We start from the raw sequence: 18379 nt of genomic DNA, 5'->3' as shown, positions 1-18379 counted from the left end.
CTTTCCCAGATGGTTTTAGCCTGCCAACTTTGTGCATTTCTCCGGAGCGAAGTGGATAGACTGCAATCCTGTTGCTTGAATTATGCTTACGCGTACTAATGAAGACTAATTAAAACATGACAAACATCGACCTTTAGTGCATTCTAAGTAGGGCTGCAAGCATGTCTTAGATTACTGGTATATGCAAATGAAGTCTGTTAGCCTATTTGACAATATACACACGGGCGACATGCAGTAAGACATAAGCAGACTGTCCACATTAGTTGTGCCTAAATCTGTGTGATCTCTTTGTAAAATCACGCAAACGTAAGGGCTTATACTGTGTATATATATATATATATGTTTTTAATATTGTAATATTTTAAACGTGCTTCATTGATACAGCTAATGGCCACAACCAGCTAATCTTCTTGAATCTTAAATCCACATTTTATTTTTAAAAGAATCTCCTACTATTTAATTCTTTTTTCTTTCTTTTTCTTTCAGAAAACTAAAGAATACACACAGATATTGACCTGTGGTGTAAATTTTAGCCTTCTCTCTGTTTGTGAGATGTTGTTGTCTGCCTCCCAGGATAGATCTCGCAATGGAAATGCTCACCTTGATTTATTCCATTACCTTTTATTCAGCTGTTATTATTATTATTATTACCCTGGTCGATTTACAGAGTCTGATCTGGGCGCTGGGATGCACTGGGTGTGTTTAATTTACACTGGGAAGGATTTGTTTGGATGGCATGCATAATGTGCCATCACCTGAGGTTTATGCTGTCATTTTATTATTGTCCTGCGGTGGAAGAAGAGGAATCAACTGGAATGGCACACAAGGCTGAGCATGTTGACTGAACTGATAAATCTCATACGACACAAGCACTTCTAATGATGATTCTGTATCAGTCTGTTTAATGTTTTTAACGTTCATACTTTTATTTGTTTGGGGTTTTTTTCTCCGTGATTTTACCCAGAGCACTGGAGGAACTGCGACCAAAAAGAGAATCACAGCCACTTAAAGGGAGAAAAGGTGTGAATGGATCATTTCACCCTCAGACAGGAATACGCAGAGAAGGCAGAGAGCAGCCCGAGACTGCCATTTGAATGGATCTGAGAGGTAATTTGAGCTAAAATGGAGTCCACTTCTGAGCCACTCACTCAGCCCCCCCATGGCATCCACTGTAATTCATTATTCCTGGCCGGCACTGGGAGAGGCAATGAGCGAGGGCAGAGGACAGGAGTGGACCCCGCTCTGGTGTAATGAAGACTCAGTAGACCTAAACGAGTCTCGCACACACACTCGCACACGCACTTGCACACACAAAATCTTTCATTATATTTCAGAGAGAGCAGGACATTAATGCCACTGAAGACCTTTTGGCAGAGAAAAAAAAGTGCAATGATTTTCTCCACACTCAATCCATTTCATTGACCTTTTCTATCATGCATGTGACTCTGCCCGCTCACTGCACTGTGAGATAAATATTCCAAGGATAATATTCCTCTGCTGTTTTAATAAATTATCTTTCTGAATCCAAAGTTTTAAGAGGCTTTAAGGAGAATATGAGCGTATTTGTAATTACTTTTACTTTTAATTGCCTTTATTTTTCTTCATGTGCTGTGTTTTCTTGCTTTCTCAGATCGCAACACTCGGGTTGTTCTTTGTTCGAAAGCCTCTGAAGACTTGTTTTTTCTACATTTCCATACAAGTAGTTAGGTGAAAACCTCTACATAGATGAGGCCCTTCCAGACCTTCCTGTTCCTTGTCCTTCCACTAGGGGTCTATAGATGTCCTGTCCAGACAAGCTGAGAGGATAAATACTGTCATCTGGTGGTAACAAAAGCCATCACTACTGGGTAATCTGGTACTATACTGCATGTTTTCTTTCCCCAGAATATATGCATCGTAATATCTTTATCCACTACCACACCACAACTCAGTACTTTACAGTACATTTTTTTACACGTTTTTTTAAACAACAAAACTAATAAAGTAGTCAAGATTTGTCTTTGTCCTGGATGAAACAAACAGAAGTTTAGCGCCACAGGTGGAGCATGAAATAAAGCAAACAGTGCCTGTGTAACAGCAGCTGACAGATTTTAAATGTGTGTGACAGCCCAGGTGAGATGACAGGCGCTCCCCCAGACAGGTTTACCACAGAGACGTGTGTTCAAAGCGAGGCAGGCCACCGGCGTTCAGTGAAGACAAAGTCAGAAGTTATAGAGGAGACGAGAAGTTCAGCATTCAGATGTTTAGATAGGAAAAGAAAGTATAAATGTGAAAGTAGCTGATGGTTTCATTACACTTTTTAGATTGCAGATGCAGATGCATTAGAGTAAGACTAGTTTTTCTACTAAGACAAATCTGAATGCTTGCAAGACTGGGGTAAGAAAGTGGTGAAAATAAAGTTTACTGCAAATTATGCACCGAGTTATGAACATTTTGTTTCTTGTTAAGTTGGAACACCTGTTGAAGTGAAAAGATTTCAAAATTTCTAAAGGAAACATTTATTTTGATGGGCAGATCTGCTGAAAATGGTCACAATCCCATAAGATTAGTACCTGTTGGTTTAATGGTTTTTAATGTATTTTATAATTATGCCTTACATGCACCATTGTGATATGTAAAGTCTCCAGCTGTACACATATATAAATACACATATTTAAAATAATAATTTGGTCAAATTTAGCCTATTCGGATACAAATAGAGCTGTAAAAATTGTAAACATCTTCTAATGATATTGTAAATGCCATCCTGTTTGCAAACTGTTCAATGGTGTATTCCTGAAATGCAATACAGTGAAAGGAACAAATCCAAATCTGAAATATAATCGAGATGAAGTGTAAACTAGCACAAAATAGTGATACTCACTGCCTTCTACACTGTTGAGGGGCAGTAAACGAAAGAGAGCAAATCTAAAGAAGCAGTTTAGTATAGGATTGCATCTTCTTTCTCAGTACACATCTGAACACCACCGTTTCTTCCTTGAAAAATTTAGTTTTTGAAATATTGCCTCACCACAAAAAAAACTCTCAAAGGCAAATATATTCAAAAGTGCCAACACCACTAGAGTTGCTCTGAATTCCTGAAGCCTTTTTCTTCTAGTTCAAGCTGCTTTTTTAGCTCCTAAGAACTCAGAAAAGTGAGAAACTAAGAAATACTATAAAATTACAGAACCACACAGTGTAGCAAAGAACTATTATTATTATTACATTACATACATATTGGCCTTAAACTCTGCTGTATCATACTGTTGTATTTTAATGGCAATACCACCGGTGTGTTACATGAGCAAAACTCATACTCGTACTTCATCCATCATGGCAACTTATTCTGGAAAGCTGCACTAATCATTTTCCACTTTATTTTGGAGTCTCTCTCATTTTCTTTGGCTAGTTTAAAACAAATATATATCTGTACAGTGTATTTTTTTAATATATGAATATACCTTCTTGTCTTGTTCTTTCTGCTGCTATGTTTTCCTTCTAGGATCAATAAAGCTGTTTTTTTAAATCTGATTTTATCCATCTTGTATACCGTGATCTGTACTAAACAGACACAGTAAGTGAGACTCTCATTTCAAGAGACACAAAATTGCAAAGAGAATGAAGTTGAATACAAAGTAAACAAGTTCAATTTGCCATACTCCAGTGTAGAGTTGTAAATCTTTGTCTTCATGTTTGCTGGCAGTAGACTCGCTGCACGAAATGCGAGGCCAAGTAACACAAATTTCAAAGTCACAAAAGTGCTGCAAAGAGATGATAGCAGTCTGCCGGAGCAAACCTATAGGTGCCGTGAATCAATATATCTGATGTGCCCTCGCTTGTCTTCTTGCCTGGAAGGAAGGATAGAGAGACGGAGACATGGAGAGAGGTGGGGGGGCTTTTGGCAATGAGGGGGGTTCTCTAATGGAGTCTTTCAGTTTGCTGTGGCTGGAAATGAAAGGAGGTTGAAGCCTGGCCAATTATTCTGCCTGAGAAGAGTAGGAGACTGAAAGAGGAGGGAGAGGAAAGAGATGGCGTGTGGCGCCGTTGCCCTGTTAGAGGATGGGTAGATGGATGGATGGATAGATGGGATAGAAGGATGGATGGAAAACAAAAACAGATGCATGCAAGTATAGAGGGACTTCCAGAACGAGGGATTGATTCAGAATAGCCCACAGCCATTGGCCCCGCTCCCAGAAATTTCCCCCAGTGCAAAAGGTTAACTGTCAGTCCCCCGCTAGGTATAAATAGAAGTCTGCCCTCCAGAAAGGCGTGTTCAGAGAGGGGGTAGACAGAAGAGGGGAGGGAGGGCAGTTCCTCATGATCCCAGTGACACACAGCAGAGGGGGGTAGTTTCAGGGTTTTTTGGTGGGTTGCAGAGGGTCTTACAGAGAAGAGGAAGGAGAGGGAAGATGCAGCCAAAGACAGTACAAAGGAAGGGACAAAAGAGTGTCCTCATCTATTCAACATGACCGTGACAGCAGACACAACAAATGCCATCATCAGCACCCCAGAAAGCTTCATTCCAATTAAGCTGCAGCTGCATTTGACAACCAAATAAAATCTGCGGGCTAGTGTCTTACTGGAGGTGCAGAGATGTGTAATTAGGGAAGTGTCTAGTAATCAGTTTAATTATGAATGATGGTATCAGGTTCATACCACCACAGGGGAAGCTACAGTGTCTGTTATTTTCAACCAGATATCAAACACATCATAGCAGTCACAAAGTCCCTCCAGTCCCCCATGTGAGTAACACAATAAAAGAAATCACAAAGACGTTTTTGTCAGGTGTTTTTATTTTTCACTTAAATCCAAAGTAGCAAAAACGATACACAGCTGAAATATCAGACGCACGCACACACACACACGGAAACTCTAAAACATTGAGACAAAAGGTGCTTCACCACCTCAAAACATAAAGCCTCCTCTTCAGTTTTAGCACACCTGAATGCACGCAGATTCGACCTGAAGTGATCTGCCACAAAAAAGGATTTAAAAAAATAAATCAGGTTTCCTTCAGTAATGCTACTAAATGAGATTTTTTAAAACAACAGTTTGACACAATATATTTTTTTATGCTGTCTCTCTGGTGAGAGTCATTGGTATTGACTCTGAAGGCATGTAATCTCTGACAAAAGCATTGTTGTTTACAAAAAAACAAAAGAAAGAGAGGATATTATTGCTGTTTTGAACGATCCACACTGCATATACTTTAAAGTTACAAATATTTTTTTTAGCAGTTGTCAGAAATAATAAATAAGGAAGAATAATCGGCTCATGTATGGTCTGATTGCACTTAATCCTCTAGACCCCCAAACACTAACATACTGTAGGTCTAGTATGGTAATAATACCTGTCTGATTACACAAGCAAGCCATTATACACACAAGCAGTAATGTCATTATGTTTTTTTACAAGGATACAACTAAACTGTAATAGTGACAAAAGCACTACATTCTATAATACACAGGCAATCACAGATTGCAAATCTTACGTAATAACGTCCCGTCCTCTCCCATTTTAACTGGTGTCTGTTCCCAAACTATCATCTCTAGTTTGAGGATGCTGTTGAAGTCGAAAACGTGTACGATCCCACAGTAAAGTGTTTTTCCAAATGGGAATGTGAGGTCCATTCTATAAAAATGCACTGGAAAGTGTTTTTTTAAACTGCTAGTATACCTGGTACATTCTTTCAAAGCATGCTTCACCTCTATGGTTCATCTCAACTCCCAGTCCAGACTAATGCTTACTTTAAACAGTCCTCTCTGTCTGAGCAAAGACAAGCTTGATAACTGATTAAAAATAATACTATGGACTGGCAAAAACAACTCATTTCCATTTTTAAAAAATTGAAGTAGCTTGAATTTTGTGCTTCAGTGATCTTCACTGTTTGTGAATATATAAGTTTAAATTGGTAGTCAACTCTTGGCGCCTTCTTTAATCATGTATTATAATCAAGTGCTAATAAATCAGAAAATGATTTGCTTTCCTGCTGGGAATAAGATGAGAAAGCAGTTTCCCCAAATATTTCCCAAGACATTGAACTAGTCCTTCGAAAAATGTGAAACACCATTCATTACCATACATACATTTAGTTTGGGGGCGGCGGTCACTGGATGCTTGGAAAATAAATACTTCAATTTGATTTCATTGGGATTCTACATTGAAAAAAAAAAAAAAAAAAAGGATCTCTTTGTGCGAGCGAGCGGGCATCATTTTGCCCACTAGAGCAACACTTCCCTTTTATGATCATACAAAAATGAAAAAAAAAAGAAAACATCATAGCACCCCCATCATATCTTTTCTGCCATTTCCAGGATATAATCACGCTCAAGAGCACGCGTCCACTTCATGAAATTAAACCAGTCTCCTGTTCACTTCAAATGAGGACACACACACAAAAAAGGCAAGGGCTGTCCGCCTGTGTAGTGTGAAGGAAGCCTTAATGCTAATGGAGCACAACAGAGGCGGGAAGGGGTTGTTTGGCTGCGAAGAGGTGCAGAGGACATGGCACGTTTGATGAGGGGCTTTTCTGACCTGCACTTTTGTCATCTGAGCAAAAGATGAGGTCGTGACAAAGAGTCTCTTTCCTCACATCATTCTTCTCGTTCCTCACAGAACGTATCCATTTTTTCTCGGATGCCCTTCGCCCGGTCGTCCACCAATCAGTCCATGTGGGGTTTCTCAACACCACCCTGGAGAAGAAAAACAAGACCTATGTTAGTTATATATCAATCAATCAATTTGTAATGCAGCTACAGGACTATACTTGTATTTGCTCACAGTATAAAGGTAGCATGTTTTGTTGATCTGACTCATAATCAGGACATGATATTAGAATCAGTTCCCCTTTTCTTTCTGCCCAATGGCAACCTAATATTTTGCAGAATCAGGGGAAGAAAGTACTTCCTTCTCAACATCGGCCTGTTTTGTTACACGCTTAATCACCTTATTTGCTCATGAGCTCCTAAAACAGTTACATTTATCAGCCATTCAGCATAAAATCACAGCTAATCTGAAGTAAAGGGTGTTTTTTCCATGGTTAATCCGACTAAACGGACTCTATCACTGTCATTTCCAGAAAATAAAACAAAAAAAAGGTCTCGTGTGCCTCCTGATTCTTCTCATAAATGACCCACTGAAGCGAGTGAGCGAAAAAACACAGAACAAAACCACGAGTTCAGACTAGTGCCAACATTCCTCAGGCCTCATCACGAAAACAAAAACAACAAGTAGCAAATGACCCTCTGGTCAGCCGAGTCCAGACTGGCTCTGTGTCTCACCACGACTGTGAAAAACAACAGCTCTTAATCTGCTTTCACGCTTTCAGTGAGTCAAACTGAGGCAGTGACGGGGACTGGTACTTTACAGACAGAATGAGGTGAGGCTTCTGGGCAGAAGCTTAATGAAGACATCAAAGCTGACTTGCTGGGATAATTATGAAGGAAGGGGGGCGTCCAATGCTCTTTGCACAATTTGAAACCATTTGACAATGTTATCTGCTGCCACGCCTCAGCAGAATAATTGCAAATAAAGCATGTGTGGTGCACGGGAAGCTTTTGAAGTCAGCTCTTTAGACACAGAGCAGAGGCTGATAACGATAAATGCGGAGGGATAATTTGCGCAAATACGACAAACCGAAAACTTTTTAAACCATCAACACAGAATCGCCAGTTTACCCTCCAACTTTTAACATGGCCAATTACAAAAACCTTTTGGATCAAGAGAGTCATGTGACTGGTTTCCACTGAAACTTGAAGTTTTGGTAGCTCTTTAAAGGAACAGTTCATCTCAAAAGTGAAAATTAACATGTCAGCATCCAACCTCATCACTGCTTACACTGTATGCTGTTTTTACACATAAAAGACAATAAAACTCAAATTCCAAATATGCAAATCCTCGTTTTTTTATACCCTTAATTCTGAAATCTGCAAAATTTAGTAAATAAGCGAGAAAACCTAGCTATCTGACTCCAGAATATATACAATGGACTCTACAGACTTAGCTATAGCCCCTAAATATGATGATCACAGGACAGTAAACAGTGGTTTCTTGCAGTGAGTATTTGGCTTGTTTCAACTGGTAATATTCCAATAAAGCCAGGTAAGTGTTACCTCATGTCTGAGCTGACATGAAATCAGCACTTTACACAAACATCAACATATCAGTCTGAACCTTCAGTTAAAGGATGACAGTGTGATCAAGATTTGCAGACTTTACCATGGCTAGCTGGCGTCCTATGTTACCCACAGTAACACCGCCGGAGAAGAATATGCACGGGAGCCAGGAGCGTACATACAAGAAGTCTGGAGATGTGTACCTTAAGAGAAAAAGAGAAAAGAAATCACATTTCAGAAAAAAAATAAAAGTTAAGAAAGCCACCCCAAGCACAAGTATGAATTGCAGTTATTACCAAATAATTACCTCCCCTCATTCCTCACATCCTGTTTCTATTTTGTAAAATGAGGATGATCTGCAGCTGTGTTTTGCCCTCTCTGCTGTACATTTTTAGTTATTACTGTATTGGCTAACACTTCACTGACTTCATTCATACCAAAGCTGGGTTTACTCTCACAGCTGGATAACTAACACCCACACCAAACACTGTAATTTTAGTTGTGGGTGTACTAAGGAATAAAAGAATAGTGATGACAAATCGCTGCATCAGTTTTGTTTCCTCAGAAAACGATACTCAAGAATGTTTTTGTTTCACCTTAAAAGGCTTTCCTTGAACACCCTGTTGTTGCTGATAGAGAACTTACTGGTAGACTCCATTGTAGACCAGCAGCTGTGTGATCACAGTAGCTAAAAAGGCAGTGGTGATGCCCAGTCCGAAGCCACTCCTGGACCGGTCGAATGTCCACCACAGACCCAGGGACAAGGCTGCTAGCGTTAAGGAGAGCTGCACGTTGTTGTCGAAGTCTAGTTTCTGTGTTCCGGGAAGTTAAGGACAAAAATCAAACAGCACGGGGATAACATATGATTATTTCTTATGCAAATATTTGGCCACCATCAAGTTGCACCACCTCTTTTTGCAAAAGGATAAAGCAGATTAGTGAGCTGATGCAGACAGCAGCCAAACTTGAGTTAATTACTGGTGTACTTTTCCACTCTACTGTAACAAACAAAGTATCACAAAAGTAGCAAAAGTGCATTTGAGTGCTGTACGGGACATGGCGAAAGGATACAACACTGGCGTGGTTGATACCGACGAACACAGCGATACACCTCATGACGCTCGCCCATTCCCTCTTGAACTTGTGCGGCTCTCCCAAGTGGCTGTCGAGACAGGGATACAGCAGGCCGATAACAGCTGCAAAAAAAACAAAAAAGGGAACAAACAGTCTTGAATTGTGCCAGATAAGCAGAACTTCTGTGAAATAAAAATAGGGCAAACTGTGTCATAGAGACAAACTGCTGAAGGTGCATTTCCACAGTTAGCGACACACCTGCTGTACATGCACTTCAAAACCCCCACATGAGGAATATGCATAAACATTAGCTTTAATTTTAAAGTTGTCTTTTACTTTTTAAGTGTGACTTTTTAATGCAACTCCCTGCTTTGTGTGTACCAATCATTTTCTTCTACATACTGTCATTAAAAGTCCAAGAATTCGTGAAGGAAACTATGTAACCACACTATTATAATGTAAAAAGGAAATACACAGTGGATATCTTACAAGAAGTGGAGGACTTAGAGGAATTAGTACCTGGATCACGGGACAATGAATACGAAACCATTCTGACATTCGATTCGTCACTTAAAAAAACAAAACTGTTCACAGAAAGCACCAGATGCTCTTTAATACCAGCCTCTTAAGTCAGAGGATTTACTTCACCCCTCTAGCTTTTGTTAGTATATTTTTCACCTTATTCGGGCTCCAAGAAGCTTTTATCTGAGAAAATACCTCATTTGACTCCTCATTGACAATCTTTAGCTGCAATCCTACTAGGAATATCATGCTCAGATGAGTCTGAATCAATTGTCCTGGTGAACTGATAGTTGACAGAAATTGGATCTGTGGCAGTTGCTTGTTGTGGAAACCGAAATATTATCTGTTTCTTGGGCTATTTATAAAGCACAAGAAGACATTTAATGACATCACCTTCAGGTGTGGGAAAGTAAAGAACAGTTTTCTTCATCTGTTGCATGACACTGGGGCTTTAAAACGGGAAGCCTGGTGCAAAGCCATAAGCCTACATCTCTTATTTCTTGGTTTGTTTCTGTCCTGCAGCATGCAATGACGAGAGGAGGGGGAGGAGACAAGCATTTACGCGCTTCTTTCTTTCCCTCACTTCCCTGTTTCTGGCCTTAAAAGTACCTCCCCTCTCAGCTCACCCGTTATGACACCATCCAATGAGCTCGCAGCTCGCCTCGTGTCCGGCTGCTGCGACCAATCAGAGCTCAATAAAAAACAACATCCGTTCCAAGCCATTTTTTTTTAACTTTTTGATAACAGCCAGACTTAATGATGCCTTCAAAACTGAGTCATAATTAATATGAAACAAAAACAAAACTGAATGGTGATTCATTGTCATCTGATCATACAAATGCTGCTGACAGTGGTGATGAGAAAAGGGATGTGCTTCTGCTGTATGCGGTTTAAATTTCTGCTGCTTATTATGGCAAAATCCAGCTCACAAAGGGGGATTTCCTGACCATAAGAGCCCATTTTATATACACAAGCGGTAAAACACACCACATATTATTTAAAGTGTCATTTTCTCTTTATAAGGGAAGGCTGTTGTGCTCTAACTCCTCCCCTCTCTGCATTCCTTTGTCCCCAAATTAGCCGCAAACTACTGATCACCCGGGTAAAACTACCCTTGCAGGGTCGTTTATAAAGCACCAACTAAGCTGTATAAAATCAGCCTTTTATTCACTCACCGGCTCCTGTACCGCAGCAAGGTGGGATCCACCATGCGGACGAAAACAAAGTTGTCATCACCTCCTCGGGGAAGAGGGTAACATTTCTTTGTATCTGGAGCAAGTTGAGCACCAGGGCCAGGAACACTCCGACCGTGAAGAGGACGACACCCCGGCGGATCAGGTTGGCCGTCCGGACGTCGTGCAGGGAGATGTAGGCACTGCTGAGCACCGATGTGATGATCGACATCATCTCTTCAGCTCTGGATGCCAACCAGTTTGCGCCAGATGATGGGTGCTTAGTTTCGGTCTTTGATGAAGTGGAGCAGCTCCAACAATGCTCCTCCAGCCTGGGCATTTGGCACTTTAAAGCTAGAAAAGGAAACGCGACAGTCAACACACGAGTTCCACTGTTTTCACGTTGAAAGAAAAAATCGAAGAAATTGTTATAAAATTGTTCCGGCTGCTTACCTTGATCTCCAGACGTCTTCAGAATCAGCTCCAAGCAGAATCCTCTTCTCCTGTTCATTCGCGCCTCGGCAAGCAGATTTAAGCCAGGATCCCCCCTCCTCGTTTTCCTGCTCTTTTACAACAAGAGAACTGCAGTCACGTTGTTTGTTCACATCATCGTCAGCAAACACACGCAGAGCGAGAGAGAAAAAACACACAGTGCTCCTCCATTCCACCGCACAGACCTCATACCACCGACGAGAGCTTCCTCTGCAGAAAACAATCACAGCTGTGTCGGGTGAGAATCGGCAGCCAATCAGAGCTAGGCGGCTGATATGACGTGACGCCACCCCACCGCCCACTTCGTCCGGGACAGACGCACAAACAGGGAGGCTGGAGAGCAGAAGTGAAAGTGGAAACGCCAAACAGCGGCTCTTTAAAAAAAGCCCGTATTCTCTCTATGATAGTTTACAAGAAAGTAAAAAAGAAGTCTAAGAGACAGAGGAGCCGGTTAAAAACATACGGAATAAAAGTAGTAACTATGACTTAACTACCACAGTACCACAGCTGTATTTTAGCTTTATATTCAACTAGAATATTACTCATTTTTTTAAAGGTAAATGTGCGTTTACCAGGCAGATCTCACGCTCCACCCCTTTTAGGTGTTGAATTATTCACTGATATTCTCTAAACAAACGCTGCTTTTCTTCGTCTGTAACTAAACTTACAGCAGTCCTCTGCACTCTTATATATGAAGCCTTTGGGAAATGGGGTCAGTGGCACAGTTCGTTTGTTTAAAAAAAAAACCAAACCGGTAAACTTTGGGTCACTTTAGAGGAGGTGTGGCTTGGAAGGAGGCTCGGGAGGGCGTGTAGTGCCAGCGCACGTCTGTTAGAGATAACGTGTATTCTGAAAGGTTCAATACCCCGATCACATGTAGACTTTTGGGGCTCGTTCGACAACAACGCGAAAACGTGTTTTGCAAGAATCTGCGTTATCCAGTCGGTCGTGAGTAGGTCAGTACAATAACAAACACCCTCCTGCTGGATACGTGCAGCAGGGCACATGCGACTACCGGAGCACATTTTGCTTCTGAGCCCGAAGAAAACCTCACCTCGCACGTGGATGAAAATCTACTCCCGTGCAAGCTTTCTCACTTGTTGTGTTTCCAAAAAAGATTAATCAAACGTTTTCCGTTCTTTTCACTTTGTAACCCCCCCCCAAAAAAAACCTGAGTCACATTTACTTAATAATATCAGCTTAAAGTGAAATATAAAAATATTCCACAGAATGGTAATATTATCACTTATATTGCTTTTAGTCTATGACAGAGAGACCCTGAAATAATCTGTAAATTTGTTTGGCACTTAGAAAGCAATACCATGGATGAATCATTTCTTTATGCAAATAAGACTTGGAAAAAGTGAGTTGATGCCTCATGACCTGGAGCAAATGTGGTAAACAAAAACAGAGACCGTATCAGTGTGACAGCATTTCATTTCAATTAGGTTTAATTAAATGTCTTTTTTTGGGGGTGTAATTAACAGTGCTCTTGGTATTTTGGGGGTATTATATTAATCGTGTGTGTGTGTTTTTGGCACATTTGTGGTGTTCAAATGTAGAGAGTTCGGCACTAAATCAGGGTGCAATGTTGGTTTTCACCCAATGTTCAGCTTCAAAGCGTCCAACCAGCTGCCGAATTTATCTCTTCTTAGTTATGGCTGATTTGATGTGCAGTGTGGAGAAAAACAATGTACGATTTATCAGGAGTATTTGTGGAAATAACTGTATTTATAATAATAGTAATAATAATAATAATGGACATGGTAACACTGTGGGCACACCAAGGACTTTTTAGTTTTGCTAGTGGTTTTTGGCTCTAGGGTTTAGTTGCCTCACCACTTCGGCTGCATGGCCATGAAATTTGGTGAAGACAATCAGAGTCTTCAGGGGTCAAATCATAATGAGTCTGTTGATTCTCTGACTTTTGTTCTAGCACCACAAACAGATTAAAGGCAGCAGTTATCCTATTAAATATGTATCAACATCTACTTGTTGGATTCACACTGTTTTTCATAGTTATGTTATTGGTCCCACAGAATATGAGTATTATTACTCAGTTAAATACACCGCCCAGTGAAAAAAAACAAAAGGCACCGCTTGTATTTAACTAACCAGAATTTATGCAGGGATCAATATGATTCAGCTGGCTTTTTAACCCTAACTGAAGCAGTGAGAAGCTTCTCGTTAAGAACTGTCCAGGTTTTAACTGTATTGTTAAAACCTGGAAGGTTATTGATGAACCGGCACCTTTGAGGAAGAAATGGTATTGGATAAAAATCCTGAGTGATCGTGATTGGATTTCACTTAAACATCTGGTGAAATTAAATAAAAACAGCAACAATAAACCTCATGGCCATGTTAAAAGTGATAGTAAAAGCATTTTCAACACACACACACACACACACACACACACACAATACACAACAGCACACAATAAACCACAATGAAAAGAACTGATGTTAAAAGTGTATGCATGGATTGGCCCTCCATTTACCACTGTTTTAATGCACTTTACCCAGCAGTCTGATTCTGCTATCTTCTCTCCTTCATTATAAGCTCAAAATCTATCCTGACTTTTCTAAACAGTATACTTTAGAACATCGATGGAAAACCTCAAGATTCCATTTGAGGAGAACAGATCCTGTTGAGTCTGTGCAGAAAAAGAAGAACATATGAAACAATTTTTTTTCATTTAATACTTCACCCCTGTGTCATTGCACCGAGATTTTTGTAGATTCTTCTCTTTTACACCTCCAAGCAATACAAAATCCTTTTAATTCTCTTTACATTGGTTCCCGTTGATTTTGAAAACAGTTCACACTTGAAAACCTTAGCAGACATGTTCTTATTATCTCAACTTCTTGTTAAATGCACAGCTGTTCGATTCTTCTGGTATTTATATTTTATATCCATAGGAGAACAGATCCTCTTAGTCTGTGCATAAAGGCAATGAAACAATTTAATACTTCACCTTGTTTTGCACAGATAAAAAACAGTTGAAAACCTCTGCTATAAATACATTTTGCTTACCTTTTTATTCTATTTTAGCATGGTTCTCCATTGATATTAATTGTTGTATAGTAATTGTGACTTTCTTTGAAAAGCACTTTGTAAATAAAGTTTATTTTACTTTAAATTTATAGCGAGATAACAAACAGCACAGCCTATGGACGGCCGAATGTGTTGTGAGCAAAACAGAAGAAAGGAGAGGTCTGCATTGTGTCACAGCCTGAGCCTGTAGCTCATATATAACTAAAGGATGGCTCAGGGTCACATGATCCCGCTCTAAATAAAAGCATCATCAAAAAGAGGTTTTGAGATGAATCTTAAAGTAGTTGGATGCTTATCTTCTGAACCCAAACTGGGAGTCGGGTCAAATATGCTCCCATTTTACTCTTGCGAACATAATCAAGAAACACAAGCAACCTACACTCTAAAGTGCTCTATTGGCATAATACAGTTCTATGAGGTCTTTAAAGGATGATTGAGTTTGATGATTTGAGGTTTGATGATTAAGGGCTTTGAAGGATTTAAAAGTCTATCTGGGTTTTACAGGGAGCAAATAACGAGGCGATCTTTGTTTGTAGTCCTTTACAGTACTCCCATTGCAGTATTTTGGATTTTAATGAACGTTGTACACCAGATTTCCATTACTTCTTTTAGTGTTATAATTAATTGTAAACTAGATGGATTTCTGCAAATATATAGACATTCATGTGGCCTTCAGGATAAATTATAAGAACTCTGATGGTTCCCCTGCAGCAGCAAGTACAACCTCCTAAATGATGAGTATGATTGTTACGGCGCATAAAGTGATGGCAAATGTAGTGGAGAAATTTCTTACTCTGTGCCGTCACCATGTTATTGCACAATTTAAAAAATAAATCAGGCTTTTCATTCGATCTAGAACAGCCTGAGAATGAGTCTTTAAATAATACTATTAACTATGTATTATTAGATGTTAAAGTCCAGACTGCACATTCAACGTGATTGGCTTTAAAAATGCCTTCACTGAGTAGAATGAGAAAAAAAATTTCTAAAATGGGTCTGATAACTGAATGGGTAAATATATATGTCACAGCTGCACTTTCCTAGAGTTGTTTATATTATAAAGCCATGCGTGAAAGTATATTGAGGGTTAAAAAGTTTGTCTCCCTGGTTTTATTTCTGAGTATTTAGAGCAACGTCGATACATGCAGAAGGCTTGGACAAATACTGCATGTCATGATAAGAAGAAGTGTCAAAGAAGAACTCTTTTCACCGCTTTCTTAAAAGACACTTAGACATCATTTCACAGATCCTCACTCATTCCTCTCCTTAAACACACTTTTGCTGTCCTAGAATGACATTCAGAGACTTTTCACTTTCCTGCTGTCCATAGATAATGTCATCAGTCATATTTACTACACCCTAAATTCAGTGCTCCATGTGGTTAATGCAGATAAATCGCCCGAGCCTCACAGTTTCATAAAAGGGTGGGGGTGGGGAGGTCAAAAAGAGAAGGGTGCACCTACGGGGAGCTCCCCAAGGCCCCAAACTAACACCACCCCAGTAATCCAACAATAGTATTCTTCTCTGCCTCAGGACAAAAGGTTGTCTCAGGGAAGGAGTATGTGTATATTCCCCAAATGAATAAGTTTCTTTCTGTGTAATTCTTAGCTATCCAGGTGCCTGAGGATAAAAGCCTACAGCAGTGAGTGTGTGGGGGTGTGAGTGTGTAAATCAGTTCCTTTGCCTGAGCGTGCATGTGTTACATATGTGTTAATCTAGTAGAAATAAAACGTGTAGTGTCAGATGCGTGCGACCTGAGTTGACTGTGACACAAGGAAACACATTACATTTCTTAATGAAGACAGGAAGCTAATTTTTTTCAGCGAGTAATAGAGAGATGCTGTGGGATTTTAGATAGCGCTTCATGCTTCCTCTGACAGTAACATGTGCATTAATTTGAAGGCTGGAATCACGAGTCCTATGTTAGCTAATGCAGGGCCATAACAACCGTGAAAATGACTCGGCATATAGCAAATAGCTCCTAGCAACCAACAGTGTTGGCGCTGGTGTAGAGGAGGTCTCCGCCACGTCAGAAGATAAAGCAGGATGCCACGACACTTCAAATGAATAGCAGATCAAGCGTGTCATAGATTATGCCGTTAGACTGGGAGGGATTTTATTATAGCTAAAGGAGAGGGCTGCTGGAACAGCTGGCAAATTGATCTATCAAACTCAAGCTTGACAATTTTTTACCCCAATCCTGTGTGAAATTATGAAAGGAAACATCATAATTCACCCTCTCAGATAGCGGATTAAGACGGAAACAGTTTCAGCTTCATCCTATTTACCCCATTTGCTCAGGTGTCACAAATCATTGCATTTCCCAAGTTCTCAGGTACACATTTGGGTAACAGCCAAAGCGCTTTTAAGTTATTAATAAATCAATAGTAATAATAATAATAATAATGATAAGTCAACTGTGGCATCCATCCATTTTTACTGGAAGATTAATCCGCAGTTTCTTTAATATTTCTCCAGCTCTGCCTTCTGTTTTTTTCTCCCCTAACACTGCTTCAGTGTGTTGTCAATACTCTTCTGGATACCCTTCACCTTCTCAGTGGTGAACCCTTTCTCTGTGCCACGGAAGATGAAAGGGGATTCTGGGTTATAGACTGTATAAACCAGCTTAAAAGGTTGCCATAAAGGCCCTGACTCTACAGCCCGAGGGCGTGGCACCAGGATTCAAACTCGCCCCTTTGTTCTTTAGTGCTCAGCTCTGAAATTGTTTCAGAGCAGCTCATAGCCAGATCCTGCACACTTTCCGCTACACTGTGCTTATTTTCTGAGAGTATTCATGGCAAAACAGAAAGAATATGTTGGGCTTATACACAAATCCTGATTCAGAACTGCTGTCTGGAAAAAAAAGCGACCCCTGCTATTGAGAGTGTTTTTATTTCTGAGATGGTGACTCACATGTAATGGTTGTTTAAAGGAGTAGTTTGATATTCAGAGGAAGACACTCATTCGCTTTTCTTGTCAAGAGTAAAAAAAGGAAGATGGTTGCCACTCTCATGTCTGTATGATAAATATGCAGCTTGAGCCAGTATTCGCTTAGTTTAGCTAAGCTTACAAATTGGAATTAAAGAAATAACATTTTAAAAAGCTTAATAGTGAGCATAGCCTTCGAAAGATGCAAAACTGACATCGAGCCTCTCGTCTTACTCTCAAACTATTGCTTTTTATGTTGCTATAATAGTTTTAGGTACTTAAAATTGATCACCGTTGCCCAAAATTCGATCTGCATCACGACCGTGACAAACATATAGCCACGGTTTCGAAGTGCTACCTTCAGTGACATGAACAATGAGTCCTACAACTGAACAAAATACCAACACAGAGCCCTGATGGAGTCAGTCTGGAGCCCTGAGGTTAAATTCCCAAAAGCTTTGACTTTCTCCAAAATGTCTGGAGCAACCTACCTGCCAAGTACCCTGAAACCTGTGCTCAACTCTACGGAAGAAAGAAGGGGCTGCTTAAAAGGAGAATATTGATTCTTTTGGCTTGTTTTTGCTGTTCATTGCAAGTAAATTGCATTAGAACAATGTTTGCAGTGCATAATATAGCCTTCCCTGTTTGTTCGTTTGTTTGCTGAGCTACACTTATCATTTCTGATCTTCTCAGTACTAAGCTTATTTCTGCCTTTGACCCTCTAATAGCTTTTCCACTTGAAAGCAGATGCTTCAGGTTCTTATCTTTCTTTTAAGGAAATTGCACAACAGTGGTAAGTACTCCATCTACAGGGGGGATGGTGGTTGTATTTTCAATCGCTTTATGAGTTTTCTGCAGTCTGGTAAACAGTTCACAACCACAGTGTTGAATCAATGGCTGTCTGAAAGGAACTGAACAATATGAGCTTTTAAAAAGATATTGTTTTGTTGCAGAGCTGGTGCATTGGACTGCACAGGTGCTGCCCCAACCCTACCGGGCCCACAGCTGTATATGTGGCACGTTTACACAAAAGCTCCATTCAAG

The 18379-nt window shown here is 40.1% G+C and overlaps 1 protein-coding gene across 3 annotated transcripts; it reads right to left on the bottom strand.

The window, feature by feature from the left end:
- Positions 1 to 4754: 4754 nt before the first annotated feature.
- On the bottom strand, positions 4755 to 12083 carry insig1 (insulin induced gene 1). Of its 3 annotated transcripts, none has more exons than XM_031732529.2 (8): positions 11926 to 12083; positions 11539 to 11686; positions 11315 to 11426; positions 10865 to 11215; positions 9165 to 9289; positions 8739 to 8905; positions 8197 to 8296; positions 4755 to 6671 (listed from the first exon to the last, which is right to left on the bottom strand). In XM_031732529.2, exons 3-8 carry the CDS (start codon positions 11370 to 11372, stop codon positions 6642 to 6644), a joined length of 831 nt encoding a protein of 276 aa, XP_031588389.1. In that variant the 5' UTR covers positions 11373 to 11426; positions 11539 to 11686; positions 11926 to 12083; the 3' UTR covers positions 4755 to 6641. The 3 variants fall into 3 exon arrangements, with proteins under 3 accessions (XP_031588389.1, XP_031588387.1, XP_031588388.1); XM_031732527.2 differs by having other exon boundaries at positions 11315 to 11421; XM_031732528.2 differs by lacking the exon at positions 11926 to 12083 and having other exon boundaries at positions 11315 to 11421; positions 11539 to 11894.
- Between the last annotated feature and the right edge of the window lie 6296 nt (positions 12084 to 18379).

Source organism: Oreochromis aureus, linkage group 9 (assembly GCF_013358895.1).
Source record: "Oreochromis aureus strain Israel breed Guangdong linkage group 9, ZZ_aureus, whole genome shotgun sequence".
In the NCBI taxonomy this organism is placed as follows: Eukaryota; Metazoa; Chordata; class Actinopteri; order Cichliformes; family Cichlidae; genus Oreochromis; species Oreochromis aureus.
Note: the sequence above shows the minus strand (reverse complement) of the source record. Positions and strands in the feature narration are given on the sequence as shown.

Coding starts and splice junctions, on each gene's coding strand:
- insig1 (XM_031732527.2), bottom strand. Junction 9,290..10,864: donor TTGCTGCGGTACAGGAGCCG/GTGAGTGAATAA, acceptor TTTTTTTTGCAG/CTGTTATCGGCCTGCTGTAT. Junction 8,906..9,164: donor GTATCAACCACGCCAGTGTT/GTATCCTTTCGC, acceptor CCCGGAACACAG/AAACTAGACTTCGACAACAA.